At 43.5% G+C, this 15,368-nt stretch overlaps 1 protein-coding gene across 1 annotated transcript; it reads right to left on the bottom strand.

Annotated features, from left to right (window-relative positions):
* Positions 1–713: 713 nt before the first annotated feature.
* On the bottom strand, positions 714–14,883 carry LOC136673657 (leucine zipper putative tumor suppressor 3). The gene is made up of 6 exons (XM_066649259.1): positions 14,839–14,883; positions 9,420–10,052; positions 7,796–8,368; positions 6,785–7,105; positions 5,610–5,840; positions 714–4,901 (listed from the first exon to the last, which is right to left on the bottom strand). The coding sequence occupies exons 2-6, from the start codon at positions 9,960–9,962 to the stop codon at positions 4,113–4,115; spliced, it is 2,457 nt and encodes an 818-aa protein (XP_066505356.1). The 5' UTR covers positions 9,963–10,052; positions 14,839–14,883; the 3' UTR covers positions 714–4,112.
* Positions 14,884–15,368: the final 485 nt, after the last annotated feature.

The following is a 15,368-nucleotide window of genomic DNA, read 5'->3' as shown; positions in this document are numbered from 1 at the left end:
TTTTCTGAACATCCCACAGACTAAGACCTGAAGAATTCAGGGACAGGTTAAAACCTTGAACAATTTGTCTTCTTGCTCAAACCATTTGGAATCATTTTTGCAGTCTGGCATGGCACATGCTGGAAGGGCCCACTGCCATTAAGGATCACTGTTGCCATGAAGGTGTGCTGTTGGTCTATTACCCAAATGAACATCACCCAGTGCGTCTCACTCACATTCACATAAAGAAACATGATTTATCAGACCTGGTTACCATCAGATATTGCCCCCATGGTCCAGTCCTGCTGCTCACATGCCCAATGTTGGCCCTTCAGGTGGTCCGCGCATGTAAACGTAGGTGTTCCAACCAGTCGACGGGTATGAAGCGCAATACACAGCAAGCAGTGCATTTTATTTTTGTTCTGACACCATCCAATCAGAGCCACCATTAACTTTGTCAGCAGTTAGTGTCACAGTAGCTCTGTGGCGTTGGAGAAGACAAGAGAGCCGTCACTCCCTTTGTGCATCACTGAGCCTTGCAAACCTAGGTGCTAACCACTTGCTAGGTGCTAACCACTGTATACCCGGAACAACCACATTTAGCCCCATCAGGTCTCAACATTTCCAGTTATACAGTAATATTAATGATTACAAAAGAACTTCATGGTTTTACTTTTATTCACATCTTTATTATTTGAATTTATATTTGCTAAGAGATATGCTTTTTTCCCCAAGCGATTCTGAAGCATAAAAAAATCAAAATGAAAACATTAGTGTGTTCGTCCATCTGCAAGACAGACAGAGAAAAGAGAGAGTGGGGGAAGGGTGGGGGGGAGAAGACATGAGGGGCTTTCATGTATTTACCTTGATTGTAACATGTAATGGCCGATTGAGATTTCTTTTAAAGATTTATATATTATATTATATACCTATATCGATACGTTTGTTGTTTTTTGTTGTTGATTTTTTTTCTTGAAAAATAAAAGCTGACATGTCAGTCTCATTAATTCACAAAAGTATTCACACTCAATAAGCTCAGTATATTTGGAATAGAATAGATATGTACACATAAATAACAATGATATTTACATGCAGTCGACTGCCCCTTTGTCTCTACCAAGAACACAGCAGGACACAACAGAATTACATAGCAGCAAAAATGTGGCCAAAGACAGTAGAGGGGTTGGTGACCATCTAAAGCTTTGGAGGTTTATGCCTCGCTTAACACCCAATGTCATAAAGCTACGGAAATAAAAGGATCGAATAATAATAATAAGCTCAGCTCAGGAATTCAGTCGTCTTCTCAGGCCGTCCGCGATGGCACGTGAAGGAATAATTGAAGTCGGATGGGATAAGTATTACAGCAGTGTAGCGTATTAAACTCTTCACTGGTGGCCCATCACGGCAGTATTTCTATTGTAATGTTTAGAAACAGAGGTGTTACACTTGTAATACTGATGTATGGCAGACACAAGGGGACTGTAAAAGAGTCTGTAAATCTGAAGTCTCCCATGATCTGCACTTTTTAAATTCATTTCAGCAGTGAAAGACCAAAATAATATCACTAGTAGATGATCTCATTGGCTTTATGAGCCCAAATCTGGTCTTTGTGTGCTGCTCACTGCACAATTGCACCCAACATCAGAAAATCTTAATAGTGGCACTTGTAATTAAAGCATAGTTTAATTCAATTTAAATTATTTCTCATGTAGTAGCTGTAAAGAAGCAAACAAACTCTGTGGAAAGAGCAATTTCTCAACTTTCTCTCAACACATTTATGTTTGTAAGAATTTAATTTCGGATATTTAGAAATGAACTGCAGAAAGAAAAACCACCCTTGACACCAGGGGTCTCAAACTCATATCTCTTGAACTACTTGGAGCCCAATAAGCCAGATAGTGCCAGAAGAATGGAGTGTGAATTTTGTAACTACACAAATTGTTTATTCTAAGGTTTTACCTGTTGAAAACTACCACATGGAAAAGGTGTATAAATTCTGTACTTAACTGATTTTAAACATGGCCGCCCCTATCTGGGAGACCCACTCTATGAAGCTTAAAATGTTTAATTCAGAGATTACAAAGCAATTTGATTGGTTTGTCACCAATTCAAGAAAGAGTTTGGTTTGGAAGATCATTAAAGACCATTAAAGCACCAAGCTAAATAACTTAAGAAGTTTTAAACCCATGATAGTCACAGGGAAGGATTTTAAAACTGCTGTAGACTTTGTGACAAAAGGTGTTATTGTATTTTTTGTTGTTGTTTTTCATAGTTTTTTTTTTTTTTTAAATGCTACCACTTTTCCATGTCGTTCTTTAATCAACACCGGTTTGTTCATGTATCTAAAACCACTTTTTAAAAACTTTACTCTTAAGTCTTTTAATCTTAATCCTCACTACACAACCTCACTACCTACTTCCTCTCAACAACCACATGATTCAACGCTTCAGTCTTTTTAAAAACCCCGTCCAGAAATGGCAACATGGCCTGTGTACACGGTGTACTTCAAAACATCACTTCAATCTACTGCATATTATATACTTTGTTTTAAAGTCAAATATTCTAAAATGATACTTTCAGAAAGTATACATTGACACATATTCTCTCTGTTTTTTACATTTTTTTTTTGGAAGAATGCAAGGTCCTGCTTCAAATACACATCTGCAGAGAGAGAGAGAGAGCGCGCTTTAGAAGCACCTCCTTCTCCGCCTGCTATTCCGATTGCCCTCTTAGCATGGTTTGTATTTATTTTTTTACATTTTTTTTTTTTTGGCTCAGCCGCTGACCCCACCCACTGCCTAGCAGCTTCATAAACCAAACATCTTTCAACAGATGCTCAAAAACAACCTCCCTTTTAAAAGAAATGTTGTCTGAGACCAAAGCAAAGTGCATTAACCTATTTGTTTTTTTTTTTGTTTTGTTTTTTTTTTTCAATTTTAAAATACCTCTCTCTCTTTCTCTCTCTCTCTCACTCCCATATATTCTACATTGGTTTTCTAAAAGTGGAACAGAAAAAATGCTTAAAAACAACAACAATGTTCAGGTAAGTACGTTCAGAGTCAAAATGACTGTGTGTTAAAGTCCTCCGCCGCTGCTTTCGTTAAGAGAGCGGGAGGGTTGAGGCACGCTCTTAAGCTTAAAACCCACACCAGGCCTTGGAGTCCACTGGTTAATGATTACTGCAACTATGTCCACTACAAGGGAACTGGAGACCGGCACCATCTCTGAAATATTTGGTCCTTCTGTGCACCAAAAAACACACACAAAAAAAAAACTTGTGTGGTATGGACAAGCACCATAAACAGGAGATTATCAGCTCTCCCCATAGCTTCTGATTTAGTAAATTAGAAAACAAGAGTCTTTTCAGTTATTTCAGATGCTGTTCTGTCTTGTTTATCTTGTAAATCATGTTTGGTGTGGGTCTGGAGATTTCTGAGGAGCTTTATTTAATTAGAAATGTTATTACCACACTACCCACAGTGGATTTTGACTGGTGTACCAGATCTCTATAGTATAAGATGGTGTATTAAATATTAGCAGGTAGCCCTAAGAGGGCTAAAAAGCTCCAACAGTCTAGCCTTAACTCTGGATTATTTAATGCCTGATCCCTTATCCCCTGAGTGTTCAAATCCAGGTATGTCTCCTCTCTCTCAGACTCAGGGCCAGCTCTTTCCATCACCAAAGCCACCGAAAACGAACCAAGATACAGAGCTTTTCTCCTCCAGGTTAGTCGATAAGGCCACACAAACATACAGTCGTATGTGAAAGTTTGGGCACTTCCGGTCAAAAGACACATTTTGTTGATTTTCCAAGTGAAAATGAGTTCATCTACGGAGACGGGCCATTTCTACCATTTCTGTCACCACTTAGAAAACCAACACAATCGTTTCACTTGACCAGGGTCACCCACACTTTTGCACATGTCTGTACAATGAACTTCACCCTCAACCCTGACCTCTGCCTCACTCAGCAGGGCATCCTTGGACTGTCCTCGGAAGCTGACCTTGTTTCTTTTAGTTTTCAGGGCGTTATTATGATATTTTGTAAATTGTAATCGCTGTTGTAACCGGTGCTTCGAGTTGGTTTTTGTTCGATTATTTTTTTTACTGCATTAAAGAGGTCATGTTTCCAGATCAAATCTCCGTGGACTCAATCCTCTCCAGGCGAGTGGGGACAGGCCAAGGGGGTGCCAGCTGGTGGAGCTTCTTATTCTCCTCAACCGGGGGAGTCGGGGAAGTGAGCGTCAGGGCCACAGACACTGGTGTCTGGGGATCCTGGCTGGCGCAAGTGGCCACCGGAGAGCCTGGGGAACCCGGAGAGGAAGGGGAGGCAGTCAGGGCTAAGACCGGATTCACCAGCCTTGCCCCGAGCTGGTCCACACGCTCCTCCAGCGCCTGGTTCTTCTGCAGCATCTCCACGTAGCTCAGCTGCAGCTGGGCCTGGTACTTGAGGACACGCTCCTTCTCGCCTTGCCAGGTGTGGCGCTCCTGGGCGAAGCTGAGGGCCTGCCTCTCTCGCTGCTGCCTCTCGGCTCGTAGCTCGCCCTGGAGCAGCTCCAGCTGCCGCCTCAGGTCTCCTGCTGCCTCCTGCCGCTGAGCCTTAGAGTCGTCACTCTGAAGGCTGAGCAGAGGGTCTGGAGTAGGCAGTGAGGCAGGACCAGGGAGGGCAGGAAGAGCTGGGAGAGAGGGGAGAGCAGGGAGAGGAGGCAGGGAAGAGAGAGAGGAGGATGCTGTTGGGGTCTCTGGGGGACTCAGAGGAGAAAGGAGACGCTCCCGGCTACGAGAGAGCACCAGCTGACCCATTTCGGCCAAGCTGGACTCAGGGGCTCGAGTGTTGGCCGTGCTGCTGAGTTCACTCAGGGCTTTCTTCAGTCCTGCCACCTCTGTCTCGAAGGCGCTCAGCTTGTCTCTCAGGACAGACACCTACAAGAGAGGAAGAGATGAAGATAAATACTGGTGAGTTGCTCATTGGCTCCACAGTCCAGTGTTGGGGGCTTAATACCTTGCTTGCCAGGACCTGGCATTGAGCATGGTGATGTATAGCTACATGTGTGCCTTAAAGCAACAGTAGGTAGTATTGTTACCTTAAAATGACAGCTTCAGTATCATTGTGATGTTTCACTGACCTGTAATCGTGAGAATAGAGCCTCTGCCGTTGCTAGTCTGGGCTCAATACTGCAGAAACTCCCCTATGTAACTTTCAGAGGCAAGTAGGAAAGCACCCTCCCCACTTGTTTTCTGTGATTAAAGCAACACTAGGTAATATCTGATATTTTTACTCCTGGGCTTCCCATTCAGGTGCAGAGTGTAATTCATTTTCCAGCACTGTCCTTGCTGAGATCAAGGGGAATGTGTGCAGTTTCCTACCCTACTCCACAAATTACGTAGTGCAGTTTCTGCAATGCTAAAGCCCACAATAGCAACAACAGAGGCTCTATTCTTGCTGTTACATGTTATTGGAGCATCACAATGTGTTTGAAGTGGTAATTGTGATGTAGAAATACTACCTAGTGTTTCTTTAATACATTAACAGTAATATATTAAAAACTGAAACCAGTGAAAACAATGACTCTGCTGTGACAGATAACTGCTGAAGTGTAAGATATGGAGTAAATAGGGATAATTCCTCACCTCCGTGAGCATTGCCTGTAGTTCAGCCTCACAGCGCTCCAGCTCCAGTGTCTTGGTGCAGAAAGACTCTTTGAGGCTCAGCTCTGCCTCCTCTCTCTCCCTCAGCTGGGCATTCAACTCCTTCAGCTGATTGCGCAGAGCCACCATCTCTCCGGCGCGCTGGGTCACTTCGCCCTGGCTGTCCCGGAGCTGCTGCTTCAGCAGGGAAATCTCTCCTGCCTTCTGACACACCTGGAGAGCAAGATTAACTGAGATTAAACACCTTTTACCATGTCCTTTTAAGGATCAGGGCCCCCACTGGAGCACCGCAGAGCCAGTATGGTTTGTGTGGTGAATCATTCTCAGCCCTGCAGTGGATCAGACACAGCAGAGCTACTGGAGTTTTCAAACCCCTCAGTGTCACAGCCGAACCATGTATAGTCCACCAACCAACAATATCCATCTGACATTTTCCTGTGCACACCATCCTGTGTCCACTGATGAAGGACCAGAGGAGGACCACACACTGTGCAGCGACAGATGAGCTACTGTCTCTGACTTTACCTCTACAGGGTGGACCAAAGAGGTAGGTGTGTCTCAGCAGGTAGGTGTGTGAGGAAACACAGTGAGTGTTCAGAATCTCCAGGAGCACTGATGTGTCTGATCCACTTGCGCCTGCACAAAACACACTAATACTAACAACTGAATATGGCTATTTTCAGCTTATTTCTGTTTACATGTTTTTGTTAAGTTTGACATAAACATTTTTTTAAAAACTGAGATAATGGAAAACAAGTGTAAAAATAAAGAGATGGCTTTTTTTATGGCTGATTAGTGAACACTCAAAAGGCCAAGTGCTCCATCACACCAGAGGGATCGTACTGGAGATGCTACGGCATATGGGCGTTTGCTTGCTTCTGATTGGTCCAACGAACACATCTACAGGCAGGTCATGAACTGTGTGTCATTGAATTAAATTTCCAAACTTAAAGCTTGTTAAGACAACATTGTTGATGATGCAAGCTATAATAAGAACTGCAGCTCTTGCGATTTGAAAACTGCACTCTTGCAAATTGCAATCGCAATATGAAAACAATTAATCTTTCAGCCCTAGTGCATACAGGGCTTATTAGATTTACCCAGCACTAGGACAGGTTACCAAGCGTCCTATAATGCAAGGATCCATGTTCCCTCACCTCCCACTTGGTCTCCTCCAGTTTGGGCAGGAGGTCGGCCTGTTCCTTCCTGAAGTCCAGGCACTTCTTCTCCAGCTCTTCGCGCTGGGCCAACAGCATGGTCATTTCATCCTGGAGCCGGCGTTTGTCCTGCTGTAGACGGGTGATCTGGGCCTGCAGGGCCTGCTGGGAGCGCTGGGCTCGGCGAGTCACCTGCTGTAGCCGCCCAGCGTAATTCTGTCTCAGTTCCTCCATCTCACGTTCCCACACTCGCTGCTTCTCTTCAAAAACCTGAGCGATCGCCGCCTCGCTCTGGTCTAGGTTCCGCCGCATGTGGAGCACCTACCAACAACAAGGAGTTTTAAAGATTGCTGAGATTTGGAGGAGGTTTCATTTCCTAAAGACAGGCTTCTTCATCAAGTCATTGATCCAAAATCTACCATGAACAAGGATGAAAATCTATGAAAATTCTGTAACCTGACCTTGGTTCCTAATTCCAGGCCAGGATTTTAAAATGGCCGGCCGGTATATCATTACAGCTGCAATGGATGTACCTGACCGGCCATGTACCTGAGTCTGGAACTGGGATCCACGGTCTGTGTTTGAAGACATCAGGCCTAAATTAATATTGCAGACCCAGAAGCTCTTCTGAAAGGACAACTGGCAAGAATTCCCATAGTTAGAATTGGAAGAATTAGTTCTTCCAAGGGCTGAGGATGAAAAGTTTTCCAAACTTTTAAATAAATAAAATAAATAAATATATACTAACTGTATACTAACAGAACTTTAAGAAAGTAAGGCTTTATGAAAGATTCACATATTGAAGAAGACTTCCAGTTCCAGATGGCAGCACTTAATATTTAAAAAACAACCATATTGAACTGTCCACTTCCAACGTGCAAGACTCTGCAGGGGTTAATAATACAGTAACGAAGCACTCATTTTGCGGTGTGATATATTATTAAATATATGACTTGCTGTAAATGGGATGTTGTTGTAAAACTAAGAAGACTCAACTGTTCTTCCTCTCACCTCCTGCTCTCTCTCCCAGAGGCGGTCCTCGAGGTCTCTGATGACGTCATCTGAAGAAGGGGAGGGCCGAAGGGGCGCGGGAGCGTCGCTGAGGTGGCTGAGTCTTTGATAGGACGAGGAACTCTTCCCCGAGGATGACCGGCCGCTGTCTGAGGCGCTCAGGCCGTTCTGGTAGCCCGGCTTGTCAGGTTTATCCAGGCCGGCCGTGCCCAGCCGGTTGATGTGGCTGGTCGAGGCGCTGAGGGGTCCGAGGGCTGGCGGGGGTCCGTATCCCGAGCCTGCGTAGGTGGGCAGACTGGTCAGCGAGTTCCTCCCTGAGTCTGAGAGGCTTCCCTGTGCTGCTCGGCCAGCCCCCGAGTGATTTCCTCCACTGCCACTCGGACTGTCCTGGTCCCGGCGAGTCCCAGAGGCCATCTGACCTCCTCGTTCCCCACCACTGCCCCCACCACTGCCTCCTGGACCCCCACCTGCACCTGCACTCGCCTGGAGGGGACATACCAGGTTCTGCATGGAGTGGAAACTCTTAGGAACCACAGGTTTAAAGGCAGATGGACGGACCAGCGTGTCAGGGTCCTGAAGAAGAAGAATTTTACAATGTAAAAGCTGTACAATGTTTTTTTAGTGATTCATAAATACAGGGGTTTAAAAATGTAAACATTCCCCTGCTCTTTGGACATTATAATGTAACTCATTATTAGTAGTAGTATTAACCTATAAGAGCCCATGTGTCACAAACATGTTACAAGGTCTGGAAATCTTAAATTATGACGACATTTGCTGAACATCCTGAATGTAGTTACACAACAGTGTGTGAATGTGTGCACGTGTGACTGCATGTACAGAATGACGGTGTGAACTCTCTGATCCCATTTCCAGCACAAAATGGCTTGTGTCTTGTTCTTAACCCCAAAATAATTACAGAATATAACAAGAAATGTGAAAAAAATGTGTTCCATGTTGCTTCTTTGCTCTGTTTTATATTTCTGATAATTTGGCTTTATGGTGAGTCTGGGCTCTTATGGGTTAAAAGTTACAGCTGTTACAAGTGAAAATGAAATAAAAATATGCTACGTTCACTCTTGCCAACATTGAAATCACCATCTGAAAATCGTCTAAAACAAAACTCACACTTACTTTTGGATACAATATTATCCCAGAGAACAGAACAAATCGATGCACATGCTTTTGCAGAGCTTTTTTTTCCTTGATGTAACTCATAACAAACGCAGTGATGATTTTCATTCTGCTTCATTTTTAGGATTTTTTTTAATGCTAAGCAACAGTTACCATAAAATGACAAAAGAGTGGGAGGATGTTTGAGTTTGAATTAAAATTGTTACAGATTTAAAATATCCAGCTCTAACCATTTTTACATTTTACATCTATGATCTAGTGCTTTGATCCTTTTTATAATTGTGCATCATATGCCCATGACATACATCATAGCCAATGAGGTTTTAAGATGACCGCATCTGTACACCTTTGAGCTACGTCTTACGCAGAAAATTCTCCCGTGTTAAATAAACACTATTAGTGTTAAATTAACACCGAGAGTGTCGACAAGTTTACATTTTTACACTACTGGTGTTGATTTAACACTGGTGAATTTGCTGTGCAGTATTACCTGTGCTTGCTCCAGCTTGCCGGAGACAGGGAGGATGTTGGGGGGGTTGTGGTTGTCTGTCTTGGTTTTGCTCTTGTCTTTGTGCTGCTGTGGTGGGAGTGGAGCTTGGTGGCTGTTGTTTTTGTCGTTGGCAAGGACTATGTTGTTTCCACAGAGGTCCAGACTCTCTCCACGCCGGTGGACCTCTCTCCTCCCCGCACCAGAGAAGGAGGCGCTGGAGGGCAGCCGCTCACCATTGATGGCATGCTGGCGGTTGGCGTTGTGGGCAAAGGACGAGGCGTTTTGGGTGGAGTCTCTCTGGCCGCTGCCGTGGCAATCCCTCTGGCTGTTGCCGTGGCAGTCCCTCTGGCCGCTGCGGTGGTCCGGAGCGGACACGCCCGCCGTTTTGGTGGCAGGCGGCGGAGGTGGCAAGCGGTCAGCGCTGAAGCTGCGGTCGTCTAGCCGCCTCCGGGCCGCCAGAGGGCCGTTTGGGGTGGTCCGCGTTCCCACGCTGCGCATGCTGATGGCCCGCTGGCTTGAGGCTCCGCTCCCCACGCTGCCCATGCCAGGAGCACAGGACCCCTCAGGCGGCACCCCGCAGCACCTGCAGGCCGCAGCGGGTTGGGCGGCCAGGGCAGGCCACAGGTACACACACTGTGGAGGAGAAAACATAGATTGCACATGCTGTACCAGAGATTTTTACTAAAATGATTTGTAACATGACCACCCCTGTGTGGGAGACCCACTCTATGCATAAACTAGTTTGTCATCACATATATCTCACAATTCCAATTCTCATTGATTTAGTCCAATTTTTGGATACACACACACACACACACACACACACACACACAGTACTATGTAAAATGTTTAGGCACCTGAGGTTTAAAAAGCTAATTATCTGAGCAGAAAGTTAAAAAACTGCTATTTACACTCGCTCACAACATGTCTATTACTGTTTAGCAAAAATATATAGTTGTACTGTATTTATGTTTTTGTGTTTTTTGTAATTTACAAATACACCACACTTTTTAAAAAGATACAAGGTGGAACACACCCCAAGGTGGGAACACACGACCTTCGCAGGGCGACACACACACTCATACCTATGGACACTTTTGAGTCACCCATCCACCTACCAACATGGGTTTTTTGAGCATCTGGAGGAAACCCATGCAGACACAGGGAGAACACACCACACTCCTCACAGACAGTCACCCGGAGGAAACCCACGCAGACACAGGGAGAACACACCACACTCCTCACACGACTCGAACCCACAACCTCCAGTTCCCTGGATCTGTGTGACTGAGACACTACCTGCTGCACCACCGTGCCGCCCCCAAATACACCCCAATTTAATTTCAAAATGTTTTGTCCAGTCCACAGTGTCCAGTCCACCCCTATTAATGCAAATATTTTTTAAAAATCAAAACAAATCCCAGATCCTGACTTTATTTTGAATGAGGAAATGTTCTCAGAGGCATCTTATCATGATCTTGCACTGGAGTTATTAAACACTGCCACTATGCCGTGCCAACATCTGGCCAACATCCACAACGCTTAAGAAGCAATTAAACATCCCATACGTACCTGCGACCTGAACCTCCCAGAAATTTCCATGAGTTCAATTTTTCCCTGTGTGATAATAATACAATACCAACACTACGAGAACAAACATCAAAACAAATCTCTTCGGTTCAGAGCCTTGTTTACCAAGTGAGAGAGCCACACCTTGATAGGTCTGGAGTTTAAAACAGGTAGTTAAACATTCACCCATAAGACATTGATTTTACTGATTACTGTAAGGCATTTTAGCATTACGCTTCCTTAATAAGCACAAAATAAACAGGTTCTGTGTGTAAAAAATTCAATTTCTTTCATTTAATGAATAGATCCGAGAGAAAATACTGAACAACCCTAATATTAATTATTTATTGAGCTCATAAAATGCTATACACTTAATTTTGAGTATTATAAATCACTTTTTGCTGGGTTTACATAATTTAGACAAAATAAAACACTGTAATTATGTTCCTCTATACTTTGATGGACATATGCAATCATTTTTTTAATGGTGAATCAATAATGGTATAAAAAAATAAATTATTGACTATTTCATCTGTAACCAATGTATTTTTACTGTGGCTGGTGTGTCTTAGGCCATATGTATGTCACTCTGTGGTCCATATAAATAATTATTTTTAATAACACTGTGAATTTTTGATATATAATTGTATGTGATACAAAGTGTTTTATCAGACCTTTCAGAAATTCAACTGTCCTTTTTAGAAGTGCTATTTTAATTGGTCTCAACCTTGATGGTAGGCTTCCCAAGTAGCCTATAAATATCCTATTAATAAATGGCAATGACCATTCATTAATTCACACATTCGTGCATTCATTCATTCATCTTCTGTAAATGATTTATCTTAATCAGAATTGTGATGAGTCTGAAGCCTACCCAGATTCACTGGATACAAGGCAGTCACAGCCACACACCCCGGACGGAACACCAGCCCATCACAGGGCATCACATACTCGCACCTGGGGAAAATGTTGCACAGCCAAACTTGAAAATGACCAGTGATGGCCAATCACTAACCCAAGCCTCAACTCTAAAAGATCTTTATGCCAATATAAACAGTGCTATGACATGGAACTACGGTCGTTCAGGGTAAACACAACCAAACCCCTCTTAACACAACCAATGTGATTGGTTAACATGCTTATTTGTATATTGTTGGCTCCTATAATCATTTTGGATTCACTGGCAGGTTGTGAAGTGTTACATAGCAGTGCACTACAGTAATGTGATGTAGTTAAAGGGTACGCTGTTTTCATTACAAAATGCTACAACGAGAGAGCAATGTCCGGTCCAAGCTACTAAATTTACAAGTGACACATTCAGAAGTCCAAACGGCCTTATAAGAGCTCGGCACATCATCTACTGGAATTTATAGCCAAGTTTCCACATCCCAGCTCAAACCCCGTGCATTTAAATACTTCACAGCAATAGTTACATAAATAGTAATAACATTAGAGTGATTCGGTCACATGAGTTTGCTTTTGAACTGTAAACATATATTTATAGATTTCATTACGTAACGAAAGGAAGGCAATTTATTATTATTGTGATAAATATGTCACAGTCTATGAATTTTATGATATATTCAGTCTATAAATAACACCAAGAACAAACAGAGTGTAATTACAAATTATTAGTATAGGTGCAGCATAGTGTAAAAATACTGAATAATAATAATTCAAGACTGCGATGGGACCTGAATATACACCGTATCTTTGCATCCAAGATATGAACAAACCCTGGACCAGGTTCCAAGACTTTGCAAAGCATCATACACTCAGATATTCACTCACACACTCAAGGACTGGACATTTTTATATAGCCAGACCAACTACTAAATAGTGCTTTCAGACTGTGGGAGGAAATTGGAGGAAACCCTCTCAGACAATGGGAGAACACACCCAACCATAACACCATGTAAAAGATCAGTGAAGACCTAATTTGTCCAATTTTCTCCTCGCCCCAAATACGGTCAGTCAGTGAGGACCTCCACATTTTGCCTCTTATTTCAAAGACTCGCATTAAAGTTTGTTCATTTGTTTTTTAAGAGATTTTAATGTGAAATCCTTTTATGGTCACACCGAGATCTTTACGTTTGGCTTGTAGCTCTGCTGCAGACACCAAACATATCTTGGCTAACTTGCTAAAGTTGACGTGAGGGGTGCACTATGTTGATTTTTTGGTTTGACTGTGAACCAATCAGTAATTCTACTTCCTTTTATGAAACATCCATTATACTGACACCTAGTGGCCCGGATGTGTCAGAGTTCTGTACTTAACCTATGTTAAACATGGCTACCATAAGAGGAATCAATCTATGGAGCATAAAGCTGTTCCTTCAGGGCCTAAGATATAATATTATTCTTCATTCTTGCGTGGTGCTAATTAGGATAAAAAAAAAACGTTGTGAAAATAAAAGATCATTTATATATATATTTATATGTCCTTTCCTAAAAAATTACTGATTGCACCTTTAAGTCCTGTGCCATCTTAGTGAGCGGCAGTGCTGCTGGTGTGCAGTGCTGTAATGTGTCCAGCAGGGGTGCTGGACCGGATTGGCAGCGGCACGTGCCTTCACTACCTCTCTTTCTCTCTCTCTGCTACAGTCGCTCACACACACGCATTACATCATCACTCCCATGCTTCATATAGGCCCTGTGCGCTCACAAATAAGCACGCTTGGCATGTCTTCTGTTGTGTGTCTCTATAATTCCCTCCTCTGGACAGTCAGAGACATTGTGATAATGATGCTGCCCCTGCAATACACATGCACCCGTGGATATACCTGGGGACTGGCGTTGCATTGTTTTTAAAGTCAGCACTAAAATGGCTACAGGGAAGTGGATATAGTAGATAAACATCAATCTTTAGAGGTGTGTGAGAGGCTCTGAAAAGCTAATGAGATGACTATATGGAGCATGCCATATATGTCTTAGATGTAAAGCAGTATAGAGCATACCATAGGCACCAAGCGAAAGAGGACAAAAATAGACAGTGTCACTTCATATAATGCAGTCTGTGATGCTTGTGATGCTTTGGCTTCCATTTGGAGCCAGAAGTCAGAGCAGACCTGATAGATTCAGGCCATAAAAAAACACACCTATGTTTTCCAAATAGGACTATAGTCTGATCTGAGCCTGTAATAAATAAATAGGCCTTATAATATGATGTATAACAAAGGCCTCGTCGTTTGCTTTTTAACAGGGTGCCTTCAGATCATCACAGATGAAGACACACTGTCTATTCTTGCATCTCCTATAAACCATTGCTTTATACCTCATGCTCTGCTTCATATACTCATTTCAGCAGCAGCTGCACCACCTCAGGTGCTCGAGATCAGGTTCGTGTGCGCTGGATCTCTGTGGATCTTTCCTCGGTGAGTGAAAAAGTCCACGTTAATGTTGTGTTTGCATCCCTCCAGCACAATGGAGCCCCAATGGTGGGCTTGCACTGGGCAGAGGCAATAGCAGCAGCAGTAGCAGCAGCATGAACACAATCCAGCGCTAGCCGTATCTCTCCCATTTTGTTCTGCATTACATAACGGCGTTTCTCATGAAGCCAAACCATTTTGCTTCTCGTGCAATGACACAGAGGGGGGCAGCAATCGTGCAATCGTCGTTTAACACGGTGTTCTGCACCTTGCACCCCCCATCACACACTCACACACACACACACCTCCTCTTCTTCATCATCCCTTCTTTTTTCTCCACCATGCAAACCCTCCAAATACACACACGCACGCTCACCGCTACTCTCTCTCACACACACACACACACACACACACACACACACCGCCGTTTCCATTCTCACGCGAAATGGACCCGCTTCAACGCAAAAACAGAATGCACTTACTGTTTGCAGAGGTTTGTATTTGGTTGCGGTGCGGAGCTCGGGAGCGCGCAGGCAGGCGGTGCGCGTGCACAGCGGTGAGAGAGAGTGAGAGAGAGAGAGAGAGAGAGAGAGAGAGAGAGAGAGAGAGAGGCGCACGTCAGCTGTGCCACACACCCACCTCAGTCACGCCCCCCTTTATTACGAATGCCCCCCCCATAGCGCGTGCGCGATTGCTAGCATGCTAATCTGAAGGAAAGGCTAAATCAAGAAACAAAACAATAACAACAACCAAAGAGGGCATTTATCCTGGGATGTTAGCCAACAACCGCGTCTTTCCTCCTAAAGTGTGTTTTATGTACAATTCCCAAACAATTATGCTAAGTGCGCTAGTCAATTTTATAAAATTAGAGAACAAAATTTATGAAATGGTTCACAGAGAGTCAGACTCAGGTTTTGTCACAAAATGAAATACTGCCATATGAGACATATTTGATTATTTAATTAATTATTTAATGAGACATTATTAATTATCCCAATACATTGTAGACGCT

This window comes from Hoplias malabaricus, chromosome 2 (genome assembly GCF_029633855.1).
Source record: "Hoplias malabaricus isolate fHopMal1 chromosome 2, fHopMal1.hap1, whole genome shotgun sequence".
Classification (NCBI taxonomy): domain Eukaryota; kingdom Metazoa; phylum Chordata; class Actinopteri; order Characiformes; family Erythrinidae; genus Hoplias; species Hoplias malabaricus.
This window is presented reverse-complemented; position numbering and strand designations above follow the sequence as displayed.